The 26,785-nt window shown below is 37.8% G+C and overlaps 1 protein-coding gene across 4 annotated transcripts in view; it reads right to left on the reverse strand.

Moving 5' to 3' along the window:
• The window catches only part of NEMF (nuclear export mediator factor), a 69,966-nt gene that overhangs the window by 5,961 nt on the left and 37,220 nt on the right, over nt 1-26,785 (reverse strand). For all 4 annotated transcript variants that reach the window (XR_001818528.2, XM_037730779.1, XM_017506725.2 and 1 more), the window contains 12 exons: nt 20,763-20,866; nt 20,009-20,071; nt 15,977-16,089; nt 13,458-13,515; nt 12,890-12,948; nt 12,675-12,795; nt 10,932-11,211; nt 10,163-10,205; nt 9,984-10,033; nt 7,021-7,174; nt 1,060-1,137; nt 706-903 (listed from right to left, as the gene is read on the reverse strand). Coding sequence is in view for 3 of the 4 variants with exons in the window: in XM_037730779.1 (XP_037586707.1) it covers nt 706-903; nt 1,060-1,137; nt 7,021-7,174; nt 9,984-10,033; nt 10,163-10,205; nt 10,932-11,211; nt 12,675-12,795; nt 12,890-12,948; nt 13,458-13,515; nt 15,977-16,089; nt 20,009-20,071; nt 20,763-20,866 (1,321 nt within the window). In the remaining variant the exon portion in view is untranslated. The remainder of the gene's footprint in view (nt 1-705; nt 904-1,059; nt 1,138-7,020; nt 7,175-9,983; nt 10,034-10,162; nt 10,206-10,931; nt 11,212-12,674; nt 12,796-12,889; nt 12,949-13,457; nt 13,516-15,976; nt 16,090-20,008; nt 20,072-20,762; nt 20,867-26,785) is intronic.

Raw genomic sequence — 26,785 nt, forward strand, 5'->3', positions numbered from 1 at the left:
AAAAAATTAGCTGGGTGTGCTGGCACATGCCTTTAATCCCAGCTACTTGGGAGGCTGAGGCAGAAGAATTGCTCGAACCTGGGAGGTAGAGGTTGCAGTGAGCTGCGTTTGCACCATTGCACTCTAGCCTGAAAGAAGCAAGACTCTGTCTCGAAAAAAAAAATTTTTTTTCAATAAGATGTACACATTCATGTAAGAAGATATACTGAAGGCTGGATTGCTGTATTGTTAATAAAACAATCAGGCAATCATCTTAGCTGGAAAAATACGAACTTACTGGTTTTATAACCAGAGTACTTGGCTCTTAAACGGTATACCCATTTTCAACATGATGTATGACAATATAGCATAGATTCCTATAGAAAAGCTTAGAGAAAGTGAAAATTTATTTACTCATCTTCAAGACAATCCCAATTCTGTCTTATTTTAATTCAGTTCCCATCAGAATCAAAGCCTCTCCATAAAACTGATACTTCCTAAAAGCTTGTAACAAAATTTTTATCAACTATCAATATTATCATTATCATGCTTAGATAAGATACTGCAATTTTAGTCTTTCAGGCTGTATTTTTGAGATGACATTCCATTAAGAATAAGGTTACCACTTGTCTTGGTTTTAGAACTGAAAGTCCCATGTCCTGGGATCCCCAGGATGGTTAATCACCCTAACTGAGAAGCAGAAGCCCACATGTATAGTAGCCTTACCTTGTCATCATGTGGATCATCTACAGTGAAGTCTTGTAACTCATGAGTAATAACCTCAAGAAATGGACTTTCTTTCTTAATGTTGTCAGAGACGCTTTCTCCACCTCTGAGTTTCTGGGGCTGTTTCTTCAGAGGTTCATCCTTTGTTTTTCCTTTCTTCCCCTTCTTCCCTTTTTCTTCTTTGTTTGAACCTGCAGACTTTAATTCATAAAGGAAACATCATTCATTGTTGTCAGTATTTTCAATACTGTCAATAGTTTAACAAGAATGTACTGAATGCCTGTCATATGCTAAGCAGTGGACTAGATGCCCATTTGAAAAGCAAAAGAAGAAATGTTTTTAGATATTATTTACCCCCAGCAATTTCATGATAAGTTCACGGTCTTCTTCATCCTGGTCTTTGTATTTTTCCTTCATTTTTTTCATTTTACTCTAGAAAATCAGAAGATTTTTGTTGGAAAAATTCAGCAGTACAAAAATGTCAACAAACACTTAGAAAAGGTGCTACTTTATATTCTCTGTCAAAAATGCTTACTGAATAAGGCACTGTTATACTAAACAATATGAAGGCTACAAAGATGGATAACCGAAGTTCTCGTCCTCAAGGAATTTACCACAGGGTGGAGAGAAGATACATAGAGAACTAAGGATAAATTAACACAACATAAAGAACTGTGAGGAAGAAATAAAGTAAAACAGTACTGGAAAAGACAGTCTAAAAAGGAAGAGAATAGTAATCAGTAACAGCAAGTCATCACATTTGGCTGGAGTCGGGGTACACATGGAGGAAGAAAACGAAATAAAGCAGCAAAGCTAGGCTAGGCACTTATTCTAGAGGCTTTCAAGACTCTGAATTTTATTACATAAACCAAGGATTCTTTACCCTGATTACATACCCAAACCACATTAAGGGCTTTAAACTATAAACATCTAGGCTCCACTCCTAGAGATTTTTGTCTTGATTAATTGTATTAGCTGGGACCCAAATAACACATTTCTAAAGTTGTAAAGACTTCTTGGCTGGGTACGGTGGTTCACGCCTGTAATCCCAATAATTTGGGAGGCTGAGGTCAGTGGATCATGGGGTCAGGAGTTTGAGACCAGCCTGGCCAACATAGTGAAACCCTGTCTCTACTAAAAATACAAAAATTAACTGGGCATGGTGATAGGTGCCTGTAATCCCAGCTACATGGGAGGCTGAAGCAGGAGGAGGTAAAAGTTGCAGTGAACCAAGATCATGCCATTGTACTCCATCCTGGGTGACAAGGTGAGACTCTGTCTCAAATAAAAAAAAAAAGTCTTCTTTAAACAGGACACAAACACCATAAGAGAAAGGATTGATAAATCAGACTTAATTAGAATTTTAAAATGCTACTCATCAAAAAACATTATTACAAAAGTGAAACAAAGCATGCCCCAAAGTGTGAAAAGCACTTACAATACATATATCCAAGAAAGAACTTTTATTCAGGATTACAGAGAACTTTTATTTTATTTTTTTATTTTTATTTTTTAAATTATTTATTTATTTATTTATTTTGAGACAGAGTTTCGCTCTTGTTACCCAGGCTGGAGTGCAATGGCACGATCTCGGCTCACCGCAACCTCCGCCTCCTGGGTTCAGGCAATTCTCCTGCCTCAGCCTCCTGAGTAGCTGGGATTACAGGCATGCGCCACCATGCCCAGCTAATTTTTTGTAGTTTTAGTAGAGACAGGGTTTCACCGTGTTGACCAGGATGGTCTCGATCTCTTGACCTCATGATCCACCCGCCTCGGCCTCCCAAAGTGCTGGGATTATAGGCGTGAGCCACCGCGCCCGGCCTCAGAGAACTTTTAGATATCAACTAGAAAGATATGACAAACCAATTTTTTAAATAGTCACTTCAAAAAGAGGATATACAAAGATCTACTAAACATGAGAAAGTGTTCAATATCATTAGTCATCAAGGAGATTAAATAAAAGCCAAATGAGGTATCACATGTATCGCACTTCAATGACTGAAAAAAGAAAACCGGACAATACCAAGTGTTACTAAGGATGGGGTAGAACTGGACCTCTCACACACTGCTTGGTGGAAAATTGATACAAGTACTCTGGAAAACTGATTGGCAGTACCTAATAAGGCCAAACATAACATGTATGCCACAACCCAGCAAATTCCACTCATAGGTATATAAATAGAAATGCATACTTGTGAATCCAAAAGTTATGTGGGAGCCGGGCACAGTGGCTCACGCCTGTAATCTCAACACTTTAGGAGGTCAGCCAGGTGGATAACCTGAGGTCAGGAGTTCAAGACCAGCCTAACCAGTATGGCGAAACCCCCATCTCTACCAAAAATGCAAAAAAAATTAGCTGGGCCGGTGGTACATGCCTGTAATTCCAGCTACTTGGGAGGCTGAGGCATGAGAATCGCTTGAACCCGGGAGACAAGAGGTTGCAGTGAGCCAAGATCGTGCTGTTACACTACAGCCTGGGAAACGAGTGAAACTCTGTCTCAAAAAACAAAAAAGTCATGTGGGGATATTCTTAGAAAGTGGCAAGTATGAGCCTTCTGGGATGTTGGAAAGATTCCAAGTATCTGGATCTGGGTGGTGGTTTCACAGATGTGGGTGCTTATGAAAATTCACTGAGCCAAAAACTTAACATCTATGCATTTTACTATTATGTATGCCGTACCTCAAAAAAATTGAGAAAAAAATTAATATTGTTACCAATAAACTAGACTGAGAAATGGAAAACCTGATAAGAACACAATTTCTTAGAAAATACAACTTTGGAAAGCCCACTTAAAAAAAATCCCAGAAAACCTGAATAAACCTAAACTCATTACAGAAACTCAAATTAGTACTTAACCTCCTCACAATAGCTGGGCATGGCAGCACACCTTGTGGTCCCAGCTACGAGGGAAGCTGAGGTGGGAGGACTGCTGGAGCCTAGGAGGTCAAGGCTGCAGTGAGCCAAGATTGTGACACTACATCCCAGCCTGGGCAACAAAGTGAGGCCCAGTCTAAAATTAAAAAAAAAAAAACAAAACTCTCACAAAACCCAAAACATTAGGTCTAGTTTTATAAGCAAATGCTAACCAGCTTCAAGGAAAAATCTCCATTTTTTTCTTGACAGTATTGCTCTGTTGCCCAGGCTGGAGTGCAGTACATAACCTCGGCTCACTGCAACCTCTGCCTCCCAGGCTCAAACCATTCTCCTTCCTCAGCCTCCTGAGAAGATGGGATCTAGAGGCGTGAGCCACCATACCCGGCTAATTTTTGTATTTTTAGTACAGATGGGGTTTCACCATGTTGGCCAGGCTGGTCTCAAACTCCTGACCTCAGGTGATCCACCTGTCTCAGCCCCCTAAAGTGCTGGGATTACAAGCATGAGCCACTGTGCCTGGCCACAATCTCCATTTCATACAAAGTTCTAGAAAGCAGAAAAAGAGGAAAAGATCCTAAACTTATTTTATGAAACTGGTATAATGTAGACACAAAAACCAGGCAGAGAAAGTATGAGAAATTGGAGGCCAATTAATAGATTTTTCTCAAGTAATATACCATATTGACTGATTAATCAAGAAAAAAATGCAATAGGCTGGGCATGGTGGCTCATGCCTGTAATTCTAGCACTTTCAGAGGCCAAAGTGGGAGGATAATTTGACCCTAGGAGTTAAAGCCCAGCCTGGGCAAATAGCAAGACCCAATCTCTACAAATAATAAAAATAAAAATTAGCCAGGCATGGTGGCACAAGCCTGTGATCCCAGCTCTTTGGGAAGCTGAGGTAGAAAGATTGTTTAGGCCCAAGAGATTGAGGCTGCAGTGGGCCATAACCATACTGCTGCATTCCAGCCTGGACAACAGAGTGAGACCTTGTCTCCAAAAAAAAAAAAGAATGCAACAGATACAGAAAAACCATTCAGTAACATTTAACTCATCATTATTAAAAATAACTTTCAGGCTGGGCATGGTGGCTCAGGGCTGTAATCCCAGCACTTTGGGAGGCCAAGGCAGGCGTATCACAAGGTCAGAAGACTAACACAGTGAAATTTGTCTCTACTAAAAATACAAAAAATTAGCCGGGCGTGGTGGCACGCACCAGTACTCCCAACTACTTGGGAAGCTAAGGCAGGAGAATTGCTTGAACCAAGGAGGCGGAGACTGCCGTGAGCCGAGATCTCGCCACGACACTGCAGCCTGGCAACAGCGTGAGACTCCGTCTCATGAAAAGAAAAAAAAAAAAGAGGAATTGCTGAGTCAAAGGGCAGAAGTGCTGTTACAACTTTTGATGGGAATTCCCATGTTGTACACGCAAACATTTACTGAATGACTGACAACGTGGTACCTATTAATTTAATGAGTAAAAAAAAAATCCTAGGGTTTATACGGCATTTCTTTCATCACTTTTTTTTTTTTTTTTCAGATTTGCCTTTTTTTTTTTTTTTTTTTTTTTGGGTTTTTTCTTTCTCCACCTGGAATTTACTGTGGTACTGTTTTCACATGGTTAGCCATCATTTTGAATATTTCATATCTTCTTAAATGATCTGTAATTTTATCACATACTAAAATGTTAAGTATCAGGTAGTGATCCAGTGTCTAGATTTTATTATCTCACTTTTCTGTCGTTATTTCCATGTTAATAACATACTGTTGCAAAAATTCTAACATTATTTTACTACTCATAGGGAAATCCCTCATTTCCTTAGCTATTCTCAAGCATTTACTCCTTTTAAAATAACTTCAGAATTATTTTATCAAGCATTAAAATCTCAATTCTGACTAAAGTCATGTTGAATTTATATATGAGGAGAATTTATATTTTTATTATGTTGAGTCTTCCCTTCCTTATACACATGTCCATTTATTTGCAGCTCACTGGAAAAAAATTAGGAAAATCTGACCTCTATGGATGAAGGGAAGATCACAAAACATTTTTATAAAGATTATAGCCAAGTGTGGTGGCATGGACTTGTGGTCCCAGCTATTTGGGAGACTGTGGTAGGACTGCGTGAGCCCAGGAGTTCAAAGCTGTAGTGTACTACAAACATGCCTGTAAACAGCCACTATACTACAGCCTGGGCAATACAGCAAGACCCTATCTCTTAAAAAAAAAGATTGCAAAGAAATTTAAATTTTAAAAGAGGTACATTAATAAATTAGCCCACAATCCCCTCATTTTTGTATTGCTACAGCATATTTTTTTTATTATTATTTTTTTTGAGACAGAGTCTTACCATGTCACCCAGGCTGGAGTACAGTGGCGTGATCTTGACTCACTGCAACCTCTGCCTCCCCGGTTCAAGCAATTCTTCTGCCTCAGCCACCTGAGTAGCTGGGACTACAAGCATGTACCACTATGCCTGGCTGATTTTTGTACTTTTTTTGTTTGTTTTTTCTTTTATCATGAAGAGACATAAATCAATTTTTGTGCTTTTAGTAGAGATGGGATTTTACCGTGTTGGCTAGGCTGGGCTTGAAACTCCTGGCCTCAAGTGATCCACCCACCTTGGCCTCCCCAAGTGCTGGGATTACAGCCATGAGTCACTGCGCCTGCTGCTATAGCATTTTGCAGAGTGTATTACATTGTAACCAGACATGATGGCTAACACACCTCTTGTCCCAGCACTTTGGGAGGGTGAGGCAGGAAGATCACTTGAGTCTGGGAGTTTGAGACCAGCCTGGACAATATAGACCCCATCTCTATAAAAAACTTAAAAATTTCACTAATTTTTTATTAATTTTTTTAATAGCAAGCACCAGTGTGGTCTCAGCTACTTGGAAGACTGAGAGGGAAGATCACTTGAGGCCAGGAGTTAAGGCTGCTGCAGTAAGCCTTGACTGCGCTGCTGCATTCTGGCGTGAGTGACAGAGCAAGACTCCATCTTGGGGGAGTTAGGGGAGGGGAGGAAGTGTGGAAAAAGTATGTTCTATCACAAGTACTTCTTTCTTCATCATCCAACTTTAGTAAAATATGTAAGAACCCTAACCAAAATCACATTGGTAACTGAAAAATTGTCGAGCTAAATTCTCAATAAATATCAGCTCCGCAACTTAACTAGCGGGGTGACTTTGACAAACCATAATCTACTATTTCTCTTTGAGTAGAACGAGAGTTTCTGGGCAGATGATCTTAAAAATCTAAAGAACTTTTAATGGTGATCTCTATGTTCCCTAAATGCTGTATTTACTCAATTAATTTTTAGTCAAAGGAAATCACACAGGATTATTTTTTGGCTTACATTTCCTATTTCACTTCAACTTTAAAACATTAAAAGGAACCTCACAACTTAACTGTGAACCATATAGATCATTCTGAAGTTTACCTTTTGTCCTCGTTTCATTGGCTGCACAGCTGTAACATTCTTGCTTGTGTTCTGATGAGTTTCAACGTGCACAGTAATTTCTTTTTCTTTGTCCTTTCCCTCTATCACTTCTAAATTTCCTGAGTCACTTGGAAGCTTCTTCTTTTTCATTTCCCTGAATAAAAATGATACCAAAACATCTCATTCTTACAATTTCAAATTCTTAGTGCCCTAAAAAAGTTATATGGGAAAGGACACATATATAATACATAAGCAATCATGGTTTCTGCTTAACTTGATAATCACCATATATGAAGATGCTCAAAATCATCACACAGGAAAAAGATAAAAATTTTTCTTCTCTCATGAATTTATCTTTCTTTCCATCATCCAAGGTCAACATATTGTCACCCCAACTCATCCTTACTCACTAGGCACATTTAGCCCCTGAATACCTTGAGGGCCCCGCACTGGGATGAGTAGTCTTTGTATCAACATAGTCTTGGCAGGTCTTAGGCATTCAAAGAAACATTTGTTGACTGGTTGGTTGACTAAATGAATTAAAATTTATACAGATTAAGAAGAAAGGGTAAATTTTATTACTGTGATATTTTTCTTTCTTTTCCCAATGCGAACACCTTAGAACAGGTCTTCATTACATCCCACCCAGACTTCCTACAGAATCTACATAATCTGAACAAGATGGAGCTTGTGCCACCACGCCCAGTTAATTTTGTATTTTTAGTAGATAATGGGGTTTCACCATGTTGGTCAGGCTGGTCTCAAACTCCTGATCTCATGTGATCCATTTACCTCAATCTCCCTAAGTGCTGGAATTACAGGCATGAGCCAACACACCTGGCCATTAACTTCTATATTAATCTTCCTTAATTGTTTGCCTATGTCACATTCTCTTCGTATCAATTTAAAGGGCAGAGTCCAAAATCCTTAGCTTTTAAGGGCTCCGCTTTTAGTCCAAATTTACTTCTCCAATCATATCCTCTACCATTTAATAAACTTTCTCTTCCTTCTATCTCAGTCTATTTATCATTTCCGTAAAGCAGTATGCATGTTACCCCAAAGAAGCACTCCCCTTTGTTAATGCTAATTCTCCTTTGTTTATGTAACTGCTAACGTATCTTTCAGTGTGTACTTCTGATGTTATTTCCCCAAACACCTGAACTCACAGCAGTCTCTTACTCTTGAACTACTTTATCACTTTCAGATACCATTTGCATATTTATGACTACTTCCTGAATCCAGGACTCCAAACTTTAGGAGGCTGAGGCGGGTGGATCACAAGGTCATGGGATCAAGGCCATCCTGGCTAACACAGTGAAACCCCATCTCTACTAAAAATAGAAAAAATTAGCCCAGTGTGGTGATACACGGCTGTAGTCCCAGCTACTTGGGAGGCTGAGGCAGGAGAGTCGCTTGAACCCAGGAGGCAGAGTTTGCAGCGAGCTGAGATCACGAGATTGCACTCCAGCTTGGGTGACAGAGCGAGACTCTTGTCTTTAAAAAAAAAAAAACCTTTCCTAATTTCAGATATTCCTATTTATTCCTGCCAATATTATCCTAGAACCAGTCTATGTAATACACTGCAATCATTTTTGTACATGTTTATATAATAAAAGGTCTTATTACAGCAAGTCCTCAAATACCATCATTTCATTCAATATCATTTTGTTATAACTTTGATAAGAACAAAACTGATTCCTGGCCACGGCCACTGTCTGTGCAGAATTTACATATTCACTCTATGTCTGTGGGTTTTCACCAGGTACTCAGGTTTTCTTTCCCATCCCAAAATGCACATGTTAGGTTAACTGGCATTTTTCATGCCAGATGATTTCTAAATTATCCCAGCATGAGTGAGTGCAGGTGTGCGTGCCCTGCAGTGGAATGACTTCCTATTCAGGGTTGGTTCTGGCCTTTTGCCCTCATCTGCCAGGATAGGCTCTGGCCACCAATGATCTTTAACAGGAATAAGCAGTTGAAAAACAAATGAATGAATTAATATAAATGACAGTCAAAAATTCATAAAGTAAACAACAGTCCTACAAAAGTACAATAAACAATGTAGTATGAAAATGTTTTTAATGAATCTACCATATTTGTTATTGTTTTTGAACCTCAAGGTGGGAGGAGGTCCTCTACAACTTTCACTTTGCAAACAGTCCTTGATTTAATCCACTACTACAACTGCCATCACTCACTAATTCACCAAAAATTGGGTAAACAATTATCTTGCTTGCTTTTATTAAACTTCCTTAAATGCATGTACAGTTTACACTTACTTCAATGTTTAATATTAGAAGGGTTTTTGGTCTTTATTTAGAAGTTTGGTGATGGTTTTGTGACCAAAAATACGATGGAGGAACTTAACTCCTGTTTGTATCAATTGGCCCGTGGCAAAATTGGCTTCATTATACTTTGTTTCCCTTAAAGTCCAAGTTTCCAAGAACCTATTGAAAATGTTAAGTGAAGGCCAGGCATGATGGCTCATGCCTGTAATCCCACCACTTTGGGCGGCCAAGGTGGGAGAATCACTTGAGCTGAGGAGTTCAATACCAGCCTGGGCAGCATGATGAAACCCCAGCTCTACAAAAAAATATAAAAATTTTTGTAGTGGCACGTGCCTGTATTCCCAGCTACTCGGGAAGCTGAAGCAGGAGACTGCTTGAGCCTGGGAATTTGAGGCTGTAGTGAGTCATGACAGTGCCACTGCATTCCAGCCAGAAAGGAAATGTTAAGTGAGGACTACTCTACTAGATCTATTTCACTGATTATAGTGACAGATTACAGCCCTTAAACAGAAAAATGTGTTAGAGCTTAACATTAAAAACTAAAAATTTGTGGTAAATCTTGGTAAATTTACTGAAGGAAGTCTTTAAACAGCTAAGTAATCTGTGATAGCTAAGCTGTCAATTAAAAAAAAAACAACACATGCTTTTTTAGTTAGATAACACAGATGTGTTTACCTTCTTTCCTTGGCTGACAAATGTCTCCGGCTCTGTGATTTACTGTCACTCTGTTAAAATAAAATAATAGGCAAATGCAAACAACACTGCTATTAATTTTTTTTTTAAGAAAACTTAAAAAGTAGAAAAGTATTCATTGAGAATAGGATATTCTTCATAAAAATGTGAAAAGAGCTTACAGAATTAGAAGATTCCTCTTTTGAAGCCAACTTCTGGAGGGACCTATGAAACAGAAGGGAGTCTCTATAAGCCTGTAAAAAGTATTCATTTACAAAGTCCCAAAACATTCCTATATCATATTCTTAAATACCGGCAATCCAACAAATTTTCAAATTTGTAAAGTTAGAAAAACATACAATCAAACTGCTTCTCTCTCCACACTTCCATATACATTTTAAAATAGGAGACATGCATTGAAAATTTACTGTGTCAGGCACTATCAGAAGGCATACATGCATAAAACCTTCACCAAATCCTATGAAAGGGATACCATTCTGTTTTCACCAAGAAGGAAAATGAAGCTTAAACAAGAAGTAACTTCCCCAGGACACACCCTAAGATGAAATACTCATGTGTCTGACTCCCAGGCTGTTCTGAATTACCCCATTAATAATGCATTTATAACTATGGACTATTCACCTGATGATCTGTGAGACATTATATAGACTAAAACACATTTCTTTGATGGAATTACCTTTGTTATGTTTTTAGCATTTATGACCATTTACTTGTTTCTATTTGGATGTAGTTTGGCCACTTTATATTCACTGTATTTTTCTACCATGGTTCTGGGACTTTCTTTGCAGAGACGCAATCAAATGGTGAAAAAGTAGTAAGACAATGGAGGGTAAAAGTACTGATGTAAATTTTGGTATTATCTTTGTAAGGATTACGTCATCATCATTCTCAGCTTACACAATAATACCTAAAATTAGATTTTTAAATTACCTTTGAGGCTGAAGGTGAGACAAGTCAATGGTAGTATCAGGGTAATTTAATGTCTCTTCCCCTTCATCCTTCATTTCAACAACCAGGTCCTGATCTTTTCTAACCTCTTCATATTCTCCTTCATCTTCAGAGCTTTCTTCCTGAATGAGTTCCTCATTTAGTTCTTCTCTACCACTCTGAACAGTGATATCCTCTTGGTCAACCTGAGTCATGAGTTCTATGTCTACAGGAGGAGTTTCATGTTCCTCTTTATCCTCCTCACTGCTAGTGTCACCTCCATCTGTGGAATTACCATAAGGAAAGTCAGTGTGGGACTACCAACCAAGCCAGGTGATTTCCTGAAAACTTCGTAAAAATATTCCATTGACTGTCTCTCCCATATTTCTCCAGAAGATCACCAGAAAAATGCCTGATCATTCCCAAACAGTACTCTTAGACAAAAGAATAGCCTGTATCATGAATAGGTTGAATTAAATGATCTCCAAGATCCTTTACCACAAGAAATTTCTTTGGACACTGCTACCCTTTCAACAAGGAAAACCACAACTTTGCCTCAGTTGGATATTTCCAAAAAGCAACATAGTAAAATCGTTGTATAACTGTTGCTGCTTTTATAATGTGCATACGAAAACTTAAATACATGTTATATAACTCACACATAGCAGGTGCTCATTCTTTTGCAAAATGAACACTGTCTAATAGTAGTGTTCACCTGCACTACTGCTTCACCTGCAAAATGAAATGCCACCACTCATCTGACAAGGGTGGTTGTGAGAATAAAAAATAATGCAAATAAGGCACTTTATATAATCCCAGGGACACGGTGAGCCTCAATCAATGGAACCTTGCAGAACAACAGTAATAGTAAATGAGACAATGCAATAATACCTGTAAAAAGGAATGACCTTAGGAGAGAGAATAACTACAAAAGTAGTTTAGAGTATTTTCCCTCGTTCCCTTAGGTAGGCAGGTAAATTTATTCCAGCAAGTATAATTGCTCTCTACTTAAAACAAATATTTTATTAAATCAAGCCAAATTCTCACATTAGAAACTGCACTTGTTATAAATTCATCTATCACTTCTAATTCCTAAACCCAAAAGTAAATGCTAATCCACATTTACCCAAGTCTATCTTCTATCTTTATTAAACACATTTATGCATTAATCATTCAACACTGAAGTTTCACTATATAAACATATATTAAAGTATGTTAGTATGGACCCAATTACTTTTTTTTTTTTTTTTTTTTTTGAGACAGGGTCTCATTCTGTTGCCCAGGTTAGAGTGCAGTGGCAGTGGTGAATCTAGGCTCATTGTAACCTTTGCCTCCCAGGTTCAAGCCAACCTCCCACCTCAGTCTCTTGAATAGCTGGGACTACAGGCGCTCACAACACCTGGCTGATTTTTTTTTGTAGAGATGGGGTTTTGCCATGTTGCCCAGGCTGGTGTCAAACTCCTGAGCTGAGCTCAAGCAATCCACCTGCCTTGGCCTCCCAAAGAGCTGAAATTACAGGGATGAGCCACAACGCCCAGCCCAATAAATAATTTTAAATTCACTAGAATAAGTATATTTAGCATTTCCAAAAACAAAATTCAGTAAAACTGACAGCAAGTACTTTGAGTTTTGGGGTATTTTTTGATATTCAGATTATCCCAAAAGAGACATAATCTAAGGATTTAGAAGCAAAACTAAATAACAAAAAAAAAATCACAAGCTAATTTCTTAAAATCTATAAACTACCTAATTGTTCCATTTCTTCTGATACAAGTTCACTTGTGCAACTTGCCAGTGTCTCCATGTCTTCATCCTGTACTCTGACTTTTCGCTCACCCCGATGTCTCCAAACACAAGACTCATCTACCTAAAGAAATAGTTATTTTTCAGTGATGGAGCTTTAGATAAGACTAATGAAAATCAGGAAAAAATAGATAAATAACCAAGAAGCTGAAGAGTACCTTAAAAAGGAAGCTAAATCCCATCATTAGATATGAAGGAGGAAGAAAATTCTTTTTTCCTACAAAAGATAATGTACATACATGCTTTAAAAATCAATTTTCTCCAGGTTTTGCTTGCAAAACAAAAAAAAATTAGTGTCAGATGACATTAAATTGTCATATCCATTGTCTTTTACTATGTCATGAATAACATTTCCCATTTATAGAACTGGGCCGTATGTATAGGGAACAATTAAGAAGAAAAAAAAATACATGCTTGGTCTGATATTTTCTGGGTTAGTCAGACCCTGAATATTCTATTTTCAGAAATAAGTTTGGGCTATACTTTCTTACCCTTATAACTAAACTCTGTGAAAGTGCATTCCTCTCAATAAAAATATACATGAAGAAGATATGACAAATAGTCAACTTGCCGCATCAAGGCAAAAATTTCCTTACTTCATAACAGACTTCATATAGGAAAACTGGATAATTAGTTTCTGTTCTGAGAGTATTTGTAAATTGTCCTCAAACATGTCTCCATAATCCACTAACAAGTGTAGGGGTATTTTTCCCGTCAAGTCATTACCTCTTATCATGAAGCTTCCTGTTGTCAAATATTCTCCAGTTGGTGCTGTTTTAGATACCTGAAGAACACAATAATATTCTTATTATTTAAAATACGCTGGATTTTTTTTTTTTACTTGAGAAGGAAGTAAAGTCAGAGTCAAGTAAGCCACACTGTCTCCTAAAAAGTTTGTAATTTAGCAAAAATTCTAAATACTGAAGGGAAAAGATAATCCGTTTAACGACAGATAACCCTTTGGAAGTAACAAAGAAATAATAAAGGAGTCACTACATCAATAATTTTCTTTTTTTCCTTTTTTGAGATGGAGTTTCGCTCTTCTTGCCCAGGCTGGAGTGCAATGGTGCGATCTCAGCTTACCGCAACCTCTGCCCACCAGGTTCAAGTGATTCTCCTACCTCAGCCTCCTGAGTAGTTTGGATTACAGACATGTGCCACCATCCTTGGCTAATTTTTTGTATTTTTAGTAGAGATGGGGTTTCTCCATGTTGGTCAGGCTGGTCTCAAACTCCCATACCTCAGGTGATTTGGGAGGCCTGCCTCGGCCTCCCAAAGTGCTGGGATTACAGGCGTGAGCCACCACACCTGGCCAATTTTATCTTATTTTTTTTGAGACAAAGTCTCACTCTGTTGCCCATGCTAGAGTGCAGTGGCACGATCTCGGCTCACTGCAACCCCCACCTCCTGGGTTTAAGAGATTCTCCTGCCTCAGCCTCCCAAGGAACTGGGATTACAGGCATGCACCACTATGCTGGCTAGTTTTTGTATTTTTAGTAGATACAGGGTTTCACTATGTTGGCCAGGCTGGTCTTAAACTCCTGACCTTGTGATCCGCCTGCCTTGGCCTCCCAAAGTGCTGGGATTACAGGTGTGAGGCACCACGCCCAGCAATGACAGCCAGAACTGGTCTACTCATCTCTTCCAGCATGAGATATAATGAAAAAACTAAGGATAGTTTAATGTGCTCATCATAAAGCTATGTTTACTAAAAGAAAGCTCTGTTTACTAAATAAGATCTTTTTCTAAGATACTGTTTTTAATAATAAAGTAACCTTTTACTTTACAAAATAAAGACGATAGCAGATTTTTAAAAATATATCCTAGTTTGGCAAAACAGAAAGTGAGTCAACTTTATCCCACAATTAAAAAAAAAATTTTATACATCTGTGAAACCCCCAGATCTTGAGAGTACCTTTATTAGTCATAGTTATTAAAATTTCAAGGGGCCAGGTGTGTTAGCTCATGCCTGTAATCCCAGCACTTTCAGAGACAGAGGGAGGAGGATCACTTCAGGTCAGGAGTTTGAGACAAGCCTAGCCAAGACGGCAAAACCCCATCTCCACAAAAATAGAAAAATTAGCTAGGTGTGGTGGCGCACACCTGTGATCCCAGCTACTCAGGAGGCAGAGGCAGGAGAATCGCTTGAACCCAGGAGGCAGAGGCTGCAGTGAGCAGATTGTGCCACTGCACTCCAGTCTGGGCAACAGAACAAGACTCCATCAAAAACAAACAACAACAACAAGAACAACAAACCAGCAAGGGATTAAAAACACACTAAATTTCACTCTAAAAATTTTCTTAATAAAAGAATTAAAACCACTTTTATAACAGTATTGAGGTAGCAATTTATAATCTCCCAATATGACAATATCGCAGCACAGCAGATAATGAAACTAAATCTAAGCGAGTATAGTGAAACTGAACTCTTTATCCTGCTGTACAGCTTTAGAAACTTGTAAAAGTACATCATCATCAATTAGAATTCTCAAAAGCATAATAAGAAATCAATAACAATGTGAGGTCAAATACAGAACGAAGTATCACTAAACTGAACAGCACTGGCTGGGTGCCGTGGTTCACCCCTATAATCCCAGCACTTTGGGAGGCTGGGATAAGAGGATCACTTGAGGTCAGGAGTTAAGAACAACCTGGCCAACATGGTAAAACCCCATTTCTACAAAGAAAAAAAAACATACAAAAAAAAAAAAAACCACACAGTAACATCATTAATCACAAAGAAGGGCAATTACTAAAACCAAGTACATACACAAAACAAAACAAAACAAAACAAAACAAACAAAAAACAGGATATACCTACTTTTCTGGAAGGGCTCAAGAGAATTCAGAATATTCCAACAAAGATGAACAGGAGAAAGGCCTTTTAGGTCAGTATGCCAATAACGATCAATAATAACTGGAACATTCTTTATCCTGTATAACTGTGTGGATCACTCTCTTCATTTACTTCTCTGCTCAAATCCTACCTTCCCAGAAAGGTTCTTCCAATACTTCATCCAAAATGGTAGCCCCTATCACTCTCTATCCCCTTCCCTGCTTTTAAAAATACATATTTTATGGCACTTATGACCTGACAGACATTATGTACGTATTTTCCTCTACCAACAAAATGTTAGCTCTATCAAAAGTACAGCCTTGTCTGCTTTATTTACTTCTATGCTCTCAAAATTTGGCACACAGTAGCTCTTAGTAAGTTAAGAAAAAGGACAACAGCCCCTTATTACCTGATGATGGTACACCCACCAAGCACTAGTGATAACTCGTGCATCCCAAGCAGCACTGTAGCAAAGTGCCATTGTGCCAGCTTCAGTCAAGGTCCGTGGGGGAATGGGTTCTCCTGGAATAACAATCCATAATGTTTCAATACCAAAGTGTGGACTTTCTCCAGAGCAAGGTATGAAAATCACATACCTACATGACAAAGTCATTCATGTATCTTAAATACTAATATGTTTTTATTTTACCATTATAAAAAGCTACTATTTATATTAAAAATGTATTTTTGATATTGCTATTTACAGAGCAAGCTTTTAAATGACCTATGTAAATATAACATGTCAGAGAAGAAATGCCCTCTCCATCAATAATTCTAACTTCATTCCAGAAAAGATTATTTAGAGAAATCCATTTAAAGTTTGAAGAATTCCAAAATTAAAATAGCTTGGCTGAACCATCAAAATGAAGAACATATGATTAATATGTCCCTTATGGTTAGATCTCAAACACTTTTAAATTGGGGTATAGTTCATATGCCATAAAATTCACCCCTGTAAAGTATACAATTCTATGGCTTTTTGTTTTTTCATAATGCTGTGTGATGATCAACACCAATTAATTCCACAACATTTTCATCATCCCAGAGAAGAAACCCTATATTCATTAGTAGCCACACCCCATTTCTCCTCTGTACCCAGGCCCTGGCAATCATTAATCTATTTTCTGTCTCTATGGTTTTGCCCATTTTGGACATTTAATATAAATGTAATTATATGGGGAGGGGAGAAAAATTTTTTTTAAATGTAATTATACATAGTGTTTTATGTTTGGCTTCTTTCACTTAGCTTAATGTTTTCAAGACTCAACCATGTTAAAAGTACATATAAGTACTTCTGTTCTTTTTAAGTCTGAATAATATTCCATTATGTGGATATACTACATTTTGTTCATTCATTAATTGAATGACATATGGATTGTTTCCATTTCTTGGCTATTATAAATAATGCTGCTATCAATACCTGCAGCAAATAAGTTTAGTGTGGACATATACCTTTGCTTATCTTGGGTATATACCAAAGAGAAGAATTGCTGGGTCAATTATGTTTAACATTTTTTGGGACTGCCAAACCATTTCCCAGAGCAGCTGTATCATTTTCCATTCCCACCAGCAGGATTCTATTTTCTCCACCATCATCACCAACATCTGTTATTGTCTATTTTTTCATTATAATCATCTTAGGTATAAAGCAGTATCTTGTGATTTTTTTTTTTATGATGGAGTGTCGCTCTTATCACCCAGGCTGGAGTGCAGTGGCACTATCTCAGCTCACTGCAACCTCCGACTCCCAGGTTCAAGCAATTCTCTTGCCTCAGCCTCCCAAATAGCTGAGATTATAGGCAACCGCCACGACGCCTGGCTAGTTTTTTTGTATGTTTAGTAGAGATGGCTTTTGCCGTGTTGGCCAAACTGGTCTCGGACTCCTGACCTCAGGTGATCTGGCCTCAGTCTCCCAAAGTGCTGTGATTACAGGCAAAAGCCACTGTGCCTGGCCTCTTTTTAACGTTATTATACACTGAATTGTTTTATCAATTTCCTTTTCAGATTGTTCATTGGTAGTGTATAGAAATACAACTGATTTTTGTTTATTGATCTCATATCCTGAACATTGCTGAACTTGTTTATTAGCTCTGATAACTTACGGTGGATTCTTTAGTTTTTAAATGTGTGTGATCATATCAACTGTAAACACAGGTAGTTTTACTTCTGCCAAACTTGGGTATTTTTTCTTTTCATTGCCTAATGACCTACATAGAATCACCAGTATAATGTTAAATAGAAATGGCAAGAACAAACATACTTGTCTTGTTTCTCACGGGAGGAGGAAAGCATCCAATCTTTCAGTATTAATTATGATTGCTGGCTGTGGGTTTTTCATAAATGCTTGTTTACCAAGTTGAGGAATTTCCCTTCTATTCCTAGTTTGCTGAGTGTTTTTTTATCGCAAACAGATGATGAATTTTGTCAAATGGTTTTTCTTCATCAGTTGAGATAATCATGTACGTTTTTTGTTCTTTATTAGTAGACTATATTACATTAATTTCCATATACTGAATGAACCTTTCATTCCTGAGATAAATTACTTTGTCATAGTATACAATCCCTTTAATATGCTCTTAGATTCAGTTTGCTAATATTTTGTCAAAGATTTTTGTGTCTATATTTACAACTGGTATTGGTCTGTAGTTTTCTTGTGTTATCTTTGGTTTTGTAATACTGGCCTTGTAGAATGAGTTAGGAAGTGTTCCCGTTAATCCTAATTTTTTGGAAGAGTTTGTGATGAACTGGCATTCAACCTTCTTGGTATAATTCACCAATGAAGCCATCTGGCCTAGGGTTTTCTTTGATGAGTATTTTTTTAAAAAAATTTCTTTATTATTAATCCAATCTCTGTACTTACAGGTTTACTTCAATTCTTTGTTTTTTCTTGAGTCAGTTTTACTAGTTTGCATCTTTCTACAAATCTGTCCATTTCATTTGGTTATATAATCTGTTGGCATATATTCCCTTATAATCCTTGTGATAACTGTGAAGTCAGTAGTAATGTTCCCTATCTCATTCCTGATTTTAGGAATGTGAATCCTCTATTTTCTTGGTCAGTCTAGCCAAGGGTTTATCAATTTTGTTTATCTTTTCAAAGAACCAACCTGGGTTTTGTTCATTTTCTCTATTTTTTTTCCTATTCTCTGTTTTATTCGTTTTCACTCTAATCTTTATTATTTTCTTCCTTCTCCTTGCTTTGGGTTGTTTTTCCAGCTCTTAAGGTGCAAAGTTAGGTTACTGATCTAAGATCTTTCCTCTTTTCAAATATAGACATTTATAGCTATAAACTACTGCCCCCAAGGGCTGCTCTTCCTGCATCTCATAAGTTTTGATACATTGTATTTTCATTTCATTCATCTCAAAGAGTTTGGTGACATCTTTTGACTTCCTCTTTGTTCCACTGGTTACTTATAACTGTGATATTTAATTTAATTCATACTTATGAATTTAAAACATTTTCTTCTATTATTGGTTTCTAATGTCACCCCATTATATAAGTCAGATAACTTACTTTGTCTAATTTCAATAGTTTTAAATGTACTGAGGCGTGTTTTATAGACTATCCTATGATCTACCCCAGAGAATGTTTCATATGCACTTAAGAGGAATAAAAACAGGTTGAGCATCCCAAATCTGAAACTCCAAAATGCTCCAAAATCTGTAACTTTTTAGTGCAGCATGATAACTCAAAGACAACGCTCACTGCAGTTCGCTAGAAATGTTTTGGAACATTTTGAATTTCTGATTTTTGGATTTGGGATGCTCAACTGGTAAGTATAATGCAAATACTCCAAAATCTAAAAACACTTCTGGTCCCAAGCATTTTAGATAGGATACTCAACCTGTAGTCTGCTGTTGTTAGGCAGAGTATTCTAGAGATATTAGATTTAGTTTATAATGCTGTTCAAGTCTTCCATTTCCTTGCTGATTCTGTGTACAGTTATTCTACTTATGACTGAAAGTTGAGTATTGAAGTCCTCCATTATTATTGTAGAACTATCTCTTCCTCCCTTCATTTCTGTCAGGTTTCCTTCATGTATTCTAGGGCTCTGTTATTAGAGGCACATATGTTTATAATTGCTATAACTTCTTGAGAGACTGATCCTTTTATCATTATATCTGTGTGTGTGTATGTGTGTGTGTCACTCTGTCACTCAAGCTGATCATCCTAGCTCAGCTTTCTGTAGCTGGGACTACAGGTGTATGCCACTGCACCCAGCTTTTAAAAAAAATTTTGTAGAGATGGGGTTTCACTTTCTTGCCCAGTCTGGTCTCAAACTCCTGGTCTCAAATAACCCTCACACTTCAGCCTCCCAAAGTGCTGGGATTACAGGCATGAGCCACCACATTGGGTCCTCTATTAATATTTGTCTTACAGTCACATTAAAAATTATTTAAAGAAAGGAACAGGAATTCTGAATAGAAAGAAATGTATTACCTGTTGGATTCTTAATTACACAGCTAGTAGCTCCATGAAGATCAGCATGTACATATATGTCTCCTTAAATACAGAAAAATAAAAAATGACATTTTAAGTCCTAATTCTTTTTTTTTTTTTTTTTTGAGATGGAGTCTTGCTCTGTCACCCAGGCTAGAGTGCAGTGGCACAATCTCAGCTCACTGCAACCTCCACCGCCAAGATTCAAGTGATTCTCCCACCTCAGCCTCCCTCAGCATCCCGAATAGCTGGGATGACAGGTGCACACCACCATGCCCAGCTAATTTTTTAGGTATTTTTAGAAAAGACAGGGTTTCACCATGTTGGCCAGGCTGATCTTGGACTCCTGACCTCAGGTGATCTGCCCGCCTTGGTCTCCCAAAGTGGCTGGGATTACAGGTGTGAGCCACCACGCCTGGCCAAGTCCTAATTCTAAGTATGAGAAATGATTGCAAACTAACACCGCAACAGTAAGCTTTTAAAAATTTGACCCACAATAACTTTAGAGGACTGAAAGTTATTCTGTTAATGTAATACAACATCAAAAGTCCAACACTGCAGATTAGCTCAGCAGTACCACTCTAGGAATACTCACTTAAGATCTAAGCATCAAAACACATATTCAGCAAACCATGAACCAGCATGCATTAAATCTTTCTACTAGTTAAATCTATCAAACAAAAGAGTGCAACAAGAAAATCAATGCCTAATATTGACTGAAGAGAGAATTTTTCCATATTTTAATCTTACCTACCTGGTGTCAAGTATCTTTTCACAATTATTTCATTCTGTTGCTGATCTCGTCCACCTATAATTAGATAGTTCTCTGAGCTAATGAACCACAGAAATTTCTCAAACCTACCAAAATGAAAGAAAAATAGTTAACTTTTCTTTATAGCTGCCAATTTTCATACACTTTTTGCAAACAAAACAAAACAGGAAGCTATCCTGCCTGTGTAAGTTAAGACAAGTTGATGATGTAATTTTTTTTAAGGCATCAAGCTGAATCTTACTAAAAACCTGTAACACAAATTGCTCTAGGATATTCTTAAGACAGTCTTAGAAAGAAGAAATTAAATTCTATGTTTTAAAAAAGTTATCTCCTTACCCCACATAGCCTTCTTAAACTCAGTAACTTAGAACAATAAATTACATAAAGCCAAAGTATAAAATGTCACATGGTCCTTAGGTTTAGCTTTCTTTCAGTGAAGCACTGAATAGGCTTTAGACCACTGATAAGAAATGTTTTCCCACTCTGCTCTCAATAAATGAACATAATTAATCTTTAGATACAATATTCTTTACATTTCTTAAAATACAAAATACCAAAAATTGTCTTTAGAAGGGTAAAATTGTAACTTTTCTCAAAAGACAAAGTAACTTGGGTTTTCATGATTAATACTTGTAGGATAAAAAGCATATAGTATATAGTATGACATTTAGAAAATGACATGCAAGACAGAGGAATATAAATACCTGCTACACTATATATGACTATGGAGATTATCTTCTGTATGATTTAATCCATGATTTTTTAAAATTCTGGTTAAAAATGGTAGACTGGGCCAGGTGCAATGGCTCACATCTGTAATCCCAGTACTTTGGGAGGCTGAGGCAGGTGGATCATGAGGTCAGGAGATCAAGACCATACTGGCCAACATGGTGAAACCCTGTCTCTACTAAAAATACAAAAATAAGCTGGGTGTGTTACTGGGCACCTGTAAACCCAGCTACTCGGGAGGCTGAGACAGAAAAATCGCTTGAGCCTGGGAGGCATAGGTTGCAGTGAGCCAAGATTGTGCCACTGCACTCCAGCCTGGTGGTGACAGAATGAGACTCCATCTCAAAAAAAAAAAAGGTAAACTGAGCACAGACACTTAAATTCCCCAATATAATATCAAAAGAACTTTACCACTATTTTCTAATCCAATTTTTTGATCAGGTAACACACACTCATGGTTGAATAAAATTTTTTACTTCTATTAAGGTAGTGAGAGATCCTGCATACCTTCAGTTCCTGTTACTACACCAAAGGGGGAGCCATTGTGATTGGCTTGCTGAGTATCCATCTCGAGAGTCTTTATGCATAAAAAAGCTAAAAAATTTATCCTATCTTCTCTTTTTTAGACATAGCATAAACTGTTCTGCATACTGCTTTTTTCACCTAAAAGTGGTTTCTTCATTGCTAAATGGATGCACTTTACTTACTTAACCACTCCCCTATTGACAGTAAAGAAGTTTGTATAAAGACAAAGAGATAGGAACAAAAAGAATGGGAGAGAAAAATCATAGATGTATTTTGTAATCATCTTAGTAAAGGAATGTACAGCCAACAAGTGAATAAAAAGTAGCCAATCAAAAGAAGGCACTAAGGAAGACAAAAGAGGACACAGAACCAATGGGACAAATAAAAAGCAAATAGTAAGATGGGCAGATTTAAATCCAAATATATGAGAGGTTACATTAAATACAAAAGCATTAAATGCCCGGGTAACAGGCAAAGACTGTCAGACTAGAAAACAACAACAATTACATATATGCTCCTTTAAAATACAAAGATAGAAAGGTTGAAATATAATGATGAAAAAAGGCCAGGTGTGGTAGCTCACGCCTGTAATCCCAGCACTTTGGGAGGCCAAGGTAGGCGGATCACTTGAGATCAGGAGTTCAAGACCAGCCTGGCCAACATGGTGAAGCCTCATCTCTACTAAAAATAGAAAAATTAGCCAGGCATGGTGGCAGGTGCCTGTAATCCCAACTACTTGGGGGGCTGAGGCAGGAGAATTGCTTGAACCCAGGACGCAGAGGTTGCAGTGAGCTGAGATCGTACCACTGCGCTTCAGCCTGGGTGACAGAGCAAGACTATGTCTCAAAAAAAGAAAGAAAGATACGCCATGCAAACACTAACCAAAAGAAAGCTGATCTAGTTATACCTGACAAAGAATGAAAAAAACAGTTACAAGTTAGAAGGACATTTCATTACATATGATAAAAGGCTTAACTTCATTAGGAAGATAAAACAGTTCTATAGTTGTATCACCTAATTACATTGCCTCATATATAAAAAGCAAAAGGCCAGGTGTGGTGGCTCACACCTGTAATCCCAGCACTTTGGGAGACCCAGGCAGGCAGATCACAATGTCAAGAGATCAAGAGCATCCTGGCTAACATGATAAAACTCCATCTCTACTAAAAATACAAATAAAGTTAGCCAGGTGTGGTGGCACGTGCCTGTAGTCCCAGCTACTCGGGAGGCTGAGGCAATAGTATTGCTTGAACTTGGGAGATGGAGGTTTCAGTGAGCTGAGATTGTGCCACTGTATTCTAGCCTGAGCGACAGAGTCGGAGTCCGTCTCAAAAATAATAATAAAAAGCAAAAACTGGCAGAAGTAAAAGGAGAAACAGACAAATTTGCAGAGGAATATTATAAACTTTCTGCTAATATATTTTAAACTTCGGACAAACTCTTTAAAAAAAATACTGCTTACCGGCCAGGCAAGGTGGCTTACACCTGTAATCCCAGCACTTTGGGAGCCCAGGCAGATCACAAGGTCAGCAGATCGAGACCATCGTGGCTAACATAGTAAAACCATCTCTACTAAAACTACGAAAAATTAGCCAGGAGTGGTGGCACACGCCTGTAGTTCCAGCTACTCAAGAGGCTGAGGCAGGAGAATCTCTTGAACCCAGGAGGCAGAGGTTTCAGTGAGCTGAGATCCTACCACTGTACTCCAGCCTGGATGACAGAGTGAGATTTCATCTCAAAAAACAAAACAAAACAAAAAAAACACTGCTTACCAAAACTAGGAAATTTGAACAATCCTTACATATGCTAAAAAATCTGCATCTGCAATGAAAAGCTTTCCCAAAGAAAACTCCAGGACTACTCAGCTTTGCAGGTAAATTTCCTAAGATATTTAATAACAACTGAAAAAGGAGTACTTTCCAACTTGTTTTATGAAGCAATATGACCTTGATACTAATACCTAACAAGAACATTACAAGAAATAAAAATTAGAGGATAATCCTATCCATTAACAGAGATGTCAATCAGAGAAGGAGAAGAGACAAATACAAACAAATCTTGAAAGCTGGAAAACAAGTGATCAGACTCAAGAAGCTGAATCCTAAGCTGATGGTGAAAAAAGCAACAACTAAATTTACAATGTAAAATTCATAAAAGGCTAAAGAAATAGCAGCACAAGTACTTAAGGAAACAGAGTTTAAGATGGGAATGAAAATAGGACTGGCTAAAAGTCTGTTCAAGAAGCAGTTAGTTCCATACATCTTTCCAGCTAATTCCTATTCCATTTCCTAACAAGGCCAGAGGTTAATTTCTCTAGAACGGGTATAAAGAAGATCGCTGGACAAAAGTAAATGTGGCACAGCTATCGTCAGAAGTAATATATGTAAAACACAGCAACTAAGTGAATGAATTACTGGATCCTAAGACTCTCAGCCTATTATTCCCACTGGGCTCCCCAAATGCTGCAACGGCCAGGCCTTCACCTTACAAAGCAGGAGAGAAAAAGAATCTTTTCTGGGAAATGAGACTAGCTCACAGGAAAAGGGCTAAAGACAATGAGGATTCCACAAAAAATGGCCAAGACAGATCATTTCACAAGCTCAACCACCCAGGGAACTTCCAATCAGCATTTTAATAATCTACCATAAAATGTAAAATGTTGAATAGACAATCAAGGAGCATCAGACATTAATGAAAGTCTCTAATAAGAAAGCTGAAGACAAAAGAACCATTTAAAAGGAAACACTTGTATTCCCAGCTACTCAGCAGCTTGTGCGACAGAGTGAGACTCCGTCTCCAAAAGAAAAGAAAAAAAAAGAAGGGTGCGGTAGGGCTGTTTTGGGTATGTCAAAAAATATCAAGTTACAGTTACATAAGATGAGTAACTCTAGACATCTAATATACAGCATGAGGAATATGGTTCATAACACTGTATTATATATTGGAAATTTGCTAAGAGAGATTTTGTTTGTTTAAGATGGAGTTTCTCCTGCCTCAGCCTCTTGAGTAACTGGGATTACAGGCATGTACCACCACACCAGGCTAATTTTGTATTTTTAGTAGAGACGGGGTTTCTCCATGTTGGTCAGGCTGGTTTAGAACTCCTGACCTCAGGTGATCCGCCCGCCTCGGCCTCCCAAAGAGCTGATTACAGGTGTGAGCCACCATACCCGGCCGCTAAGAGAGATTTTCAAGTGCACTTACCACACACACAAAAAAAGCAGAGTAACTATGTGAGACAATGAATATGTTAATGTACCTGACCATATTAATCATTTCATTATGCATATGTATATAATAAAAACATACTGCAGACCTTAAATATAAATACATACATACATATATACATACATACATACATATATATCTATCTCTCAGGCAAAACCCTGTCTATATTTATATATATATGCATATATGTGTATATATATACGTGTGTATATATATACAAACGTGTATGTACACATACATATACACACACACACACCAGGTGAAACCCGTCTCTACAAAAAATACAAAAATTACCTAGATGATACGGCACACACCTGTGGTCCCAGCTACTGGAGAGGCTGAGGTAGGAGGATCACTGGAGTCTGGGAGGCAGACATTTCAGTGAGCCAAGACCATGACACTGCACTCCAGCCTGGGCGACAGACTGACTCTCAAAAAAATATCTCTCTCTCAGAAGAAATATACACATAATATATGAATATATATTCATATGTAAGTATATATTTATATATAAACATATATTCATATATAAGTATAGAATATATAGTTATATAAGTATTTAATATATTTATATATAAATATATATAGGTATTTTATGTTTATATCTAAATATATTATATCCATATATAGTATATAATATATATGCATATACAAATGTAATATATATTTATATAATATATATTTATATATAAGTATATATATTTCTTTTTTGAGCTGGAGTCTCACTCTGTCGCCCAGAGTAGCTGGGACCACAGTTGTGTGCCACCACATCTGGCTGATTTTTGTACTTTTTCTAGAGATGGGTTTCGCCTGATCTGGTCTGGTTTGTTGCCCAGGCTGGTCTCAAACTCCTCACCTCAAGTGATCCACCCACCTATGGACTCCCAAAGTACTGGGATTATAGGCATGAGCCACTGCACCCAGCCTATCCCTACCTTTATATGTTAATGCTTTAACTTTTTATTTTCTTACAAAAATAGAAACTACCTGAAAAGGAGGAGAGTTCTGAATGCTGATGTCCCTTAGGCAGAGCAATTGCATGTACCCATGTTTTCGCTTGGGAGCATCTATCCAGTAACTTCCCTTCACTTGCTTCAAGGGATTTGAAGCTAATTTATCTTCGGGATATGTTTTCAGAGGCTCAGAGAGCTACTTCAGCCACCCATTTTCTTTTTCTTTCTTTTTTTTTTTTTTTTTAAGATGGAGACTCATTCTGTCACCCAGGATGGAGTGCAGTGGCTTGATCTCAGCTCATTGCAACCTCCCCCTCCCAGGTACAAGTGATTCTTCCGCCTCAGCCTTCCGGCTTGCTACAGGCCAGAGCCACCATGCCCAGCTACTTTTTGTATTTTTAGTAAAGACAGAGTTTCACCATATTGGCCAAACTGGTCTCAAACTCCTGACCTTGTGATCCACCCAACTCGGCCTCCTAAAGGGATGAGATTACAGGCGTGAGCCACCATGCCTGGCCCCTCATTTGCTTTTGTTTGACAGCAGGCGAGTGTGTGTGTGTGTGTGTGTGT

Source organism: Cebus imitator, unplaced genomic scaffold, assembly GCF_001604975.1.
Source record: "Cebus imitator isolate Cc_AM_T3 unplaced genomic scaffold, Cebus_imitator-1.0 Scaffold358, whole genome shotgun sequence".
Lineage (NCBI taxonomy): Eukaryota > Metazoa > Chordata > Mammalia > Primates > Cebidae > Cebus > Cebus imitator.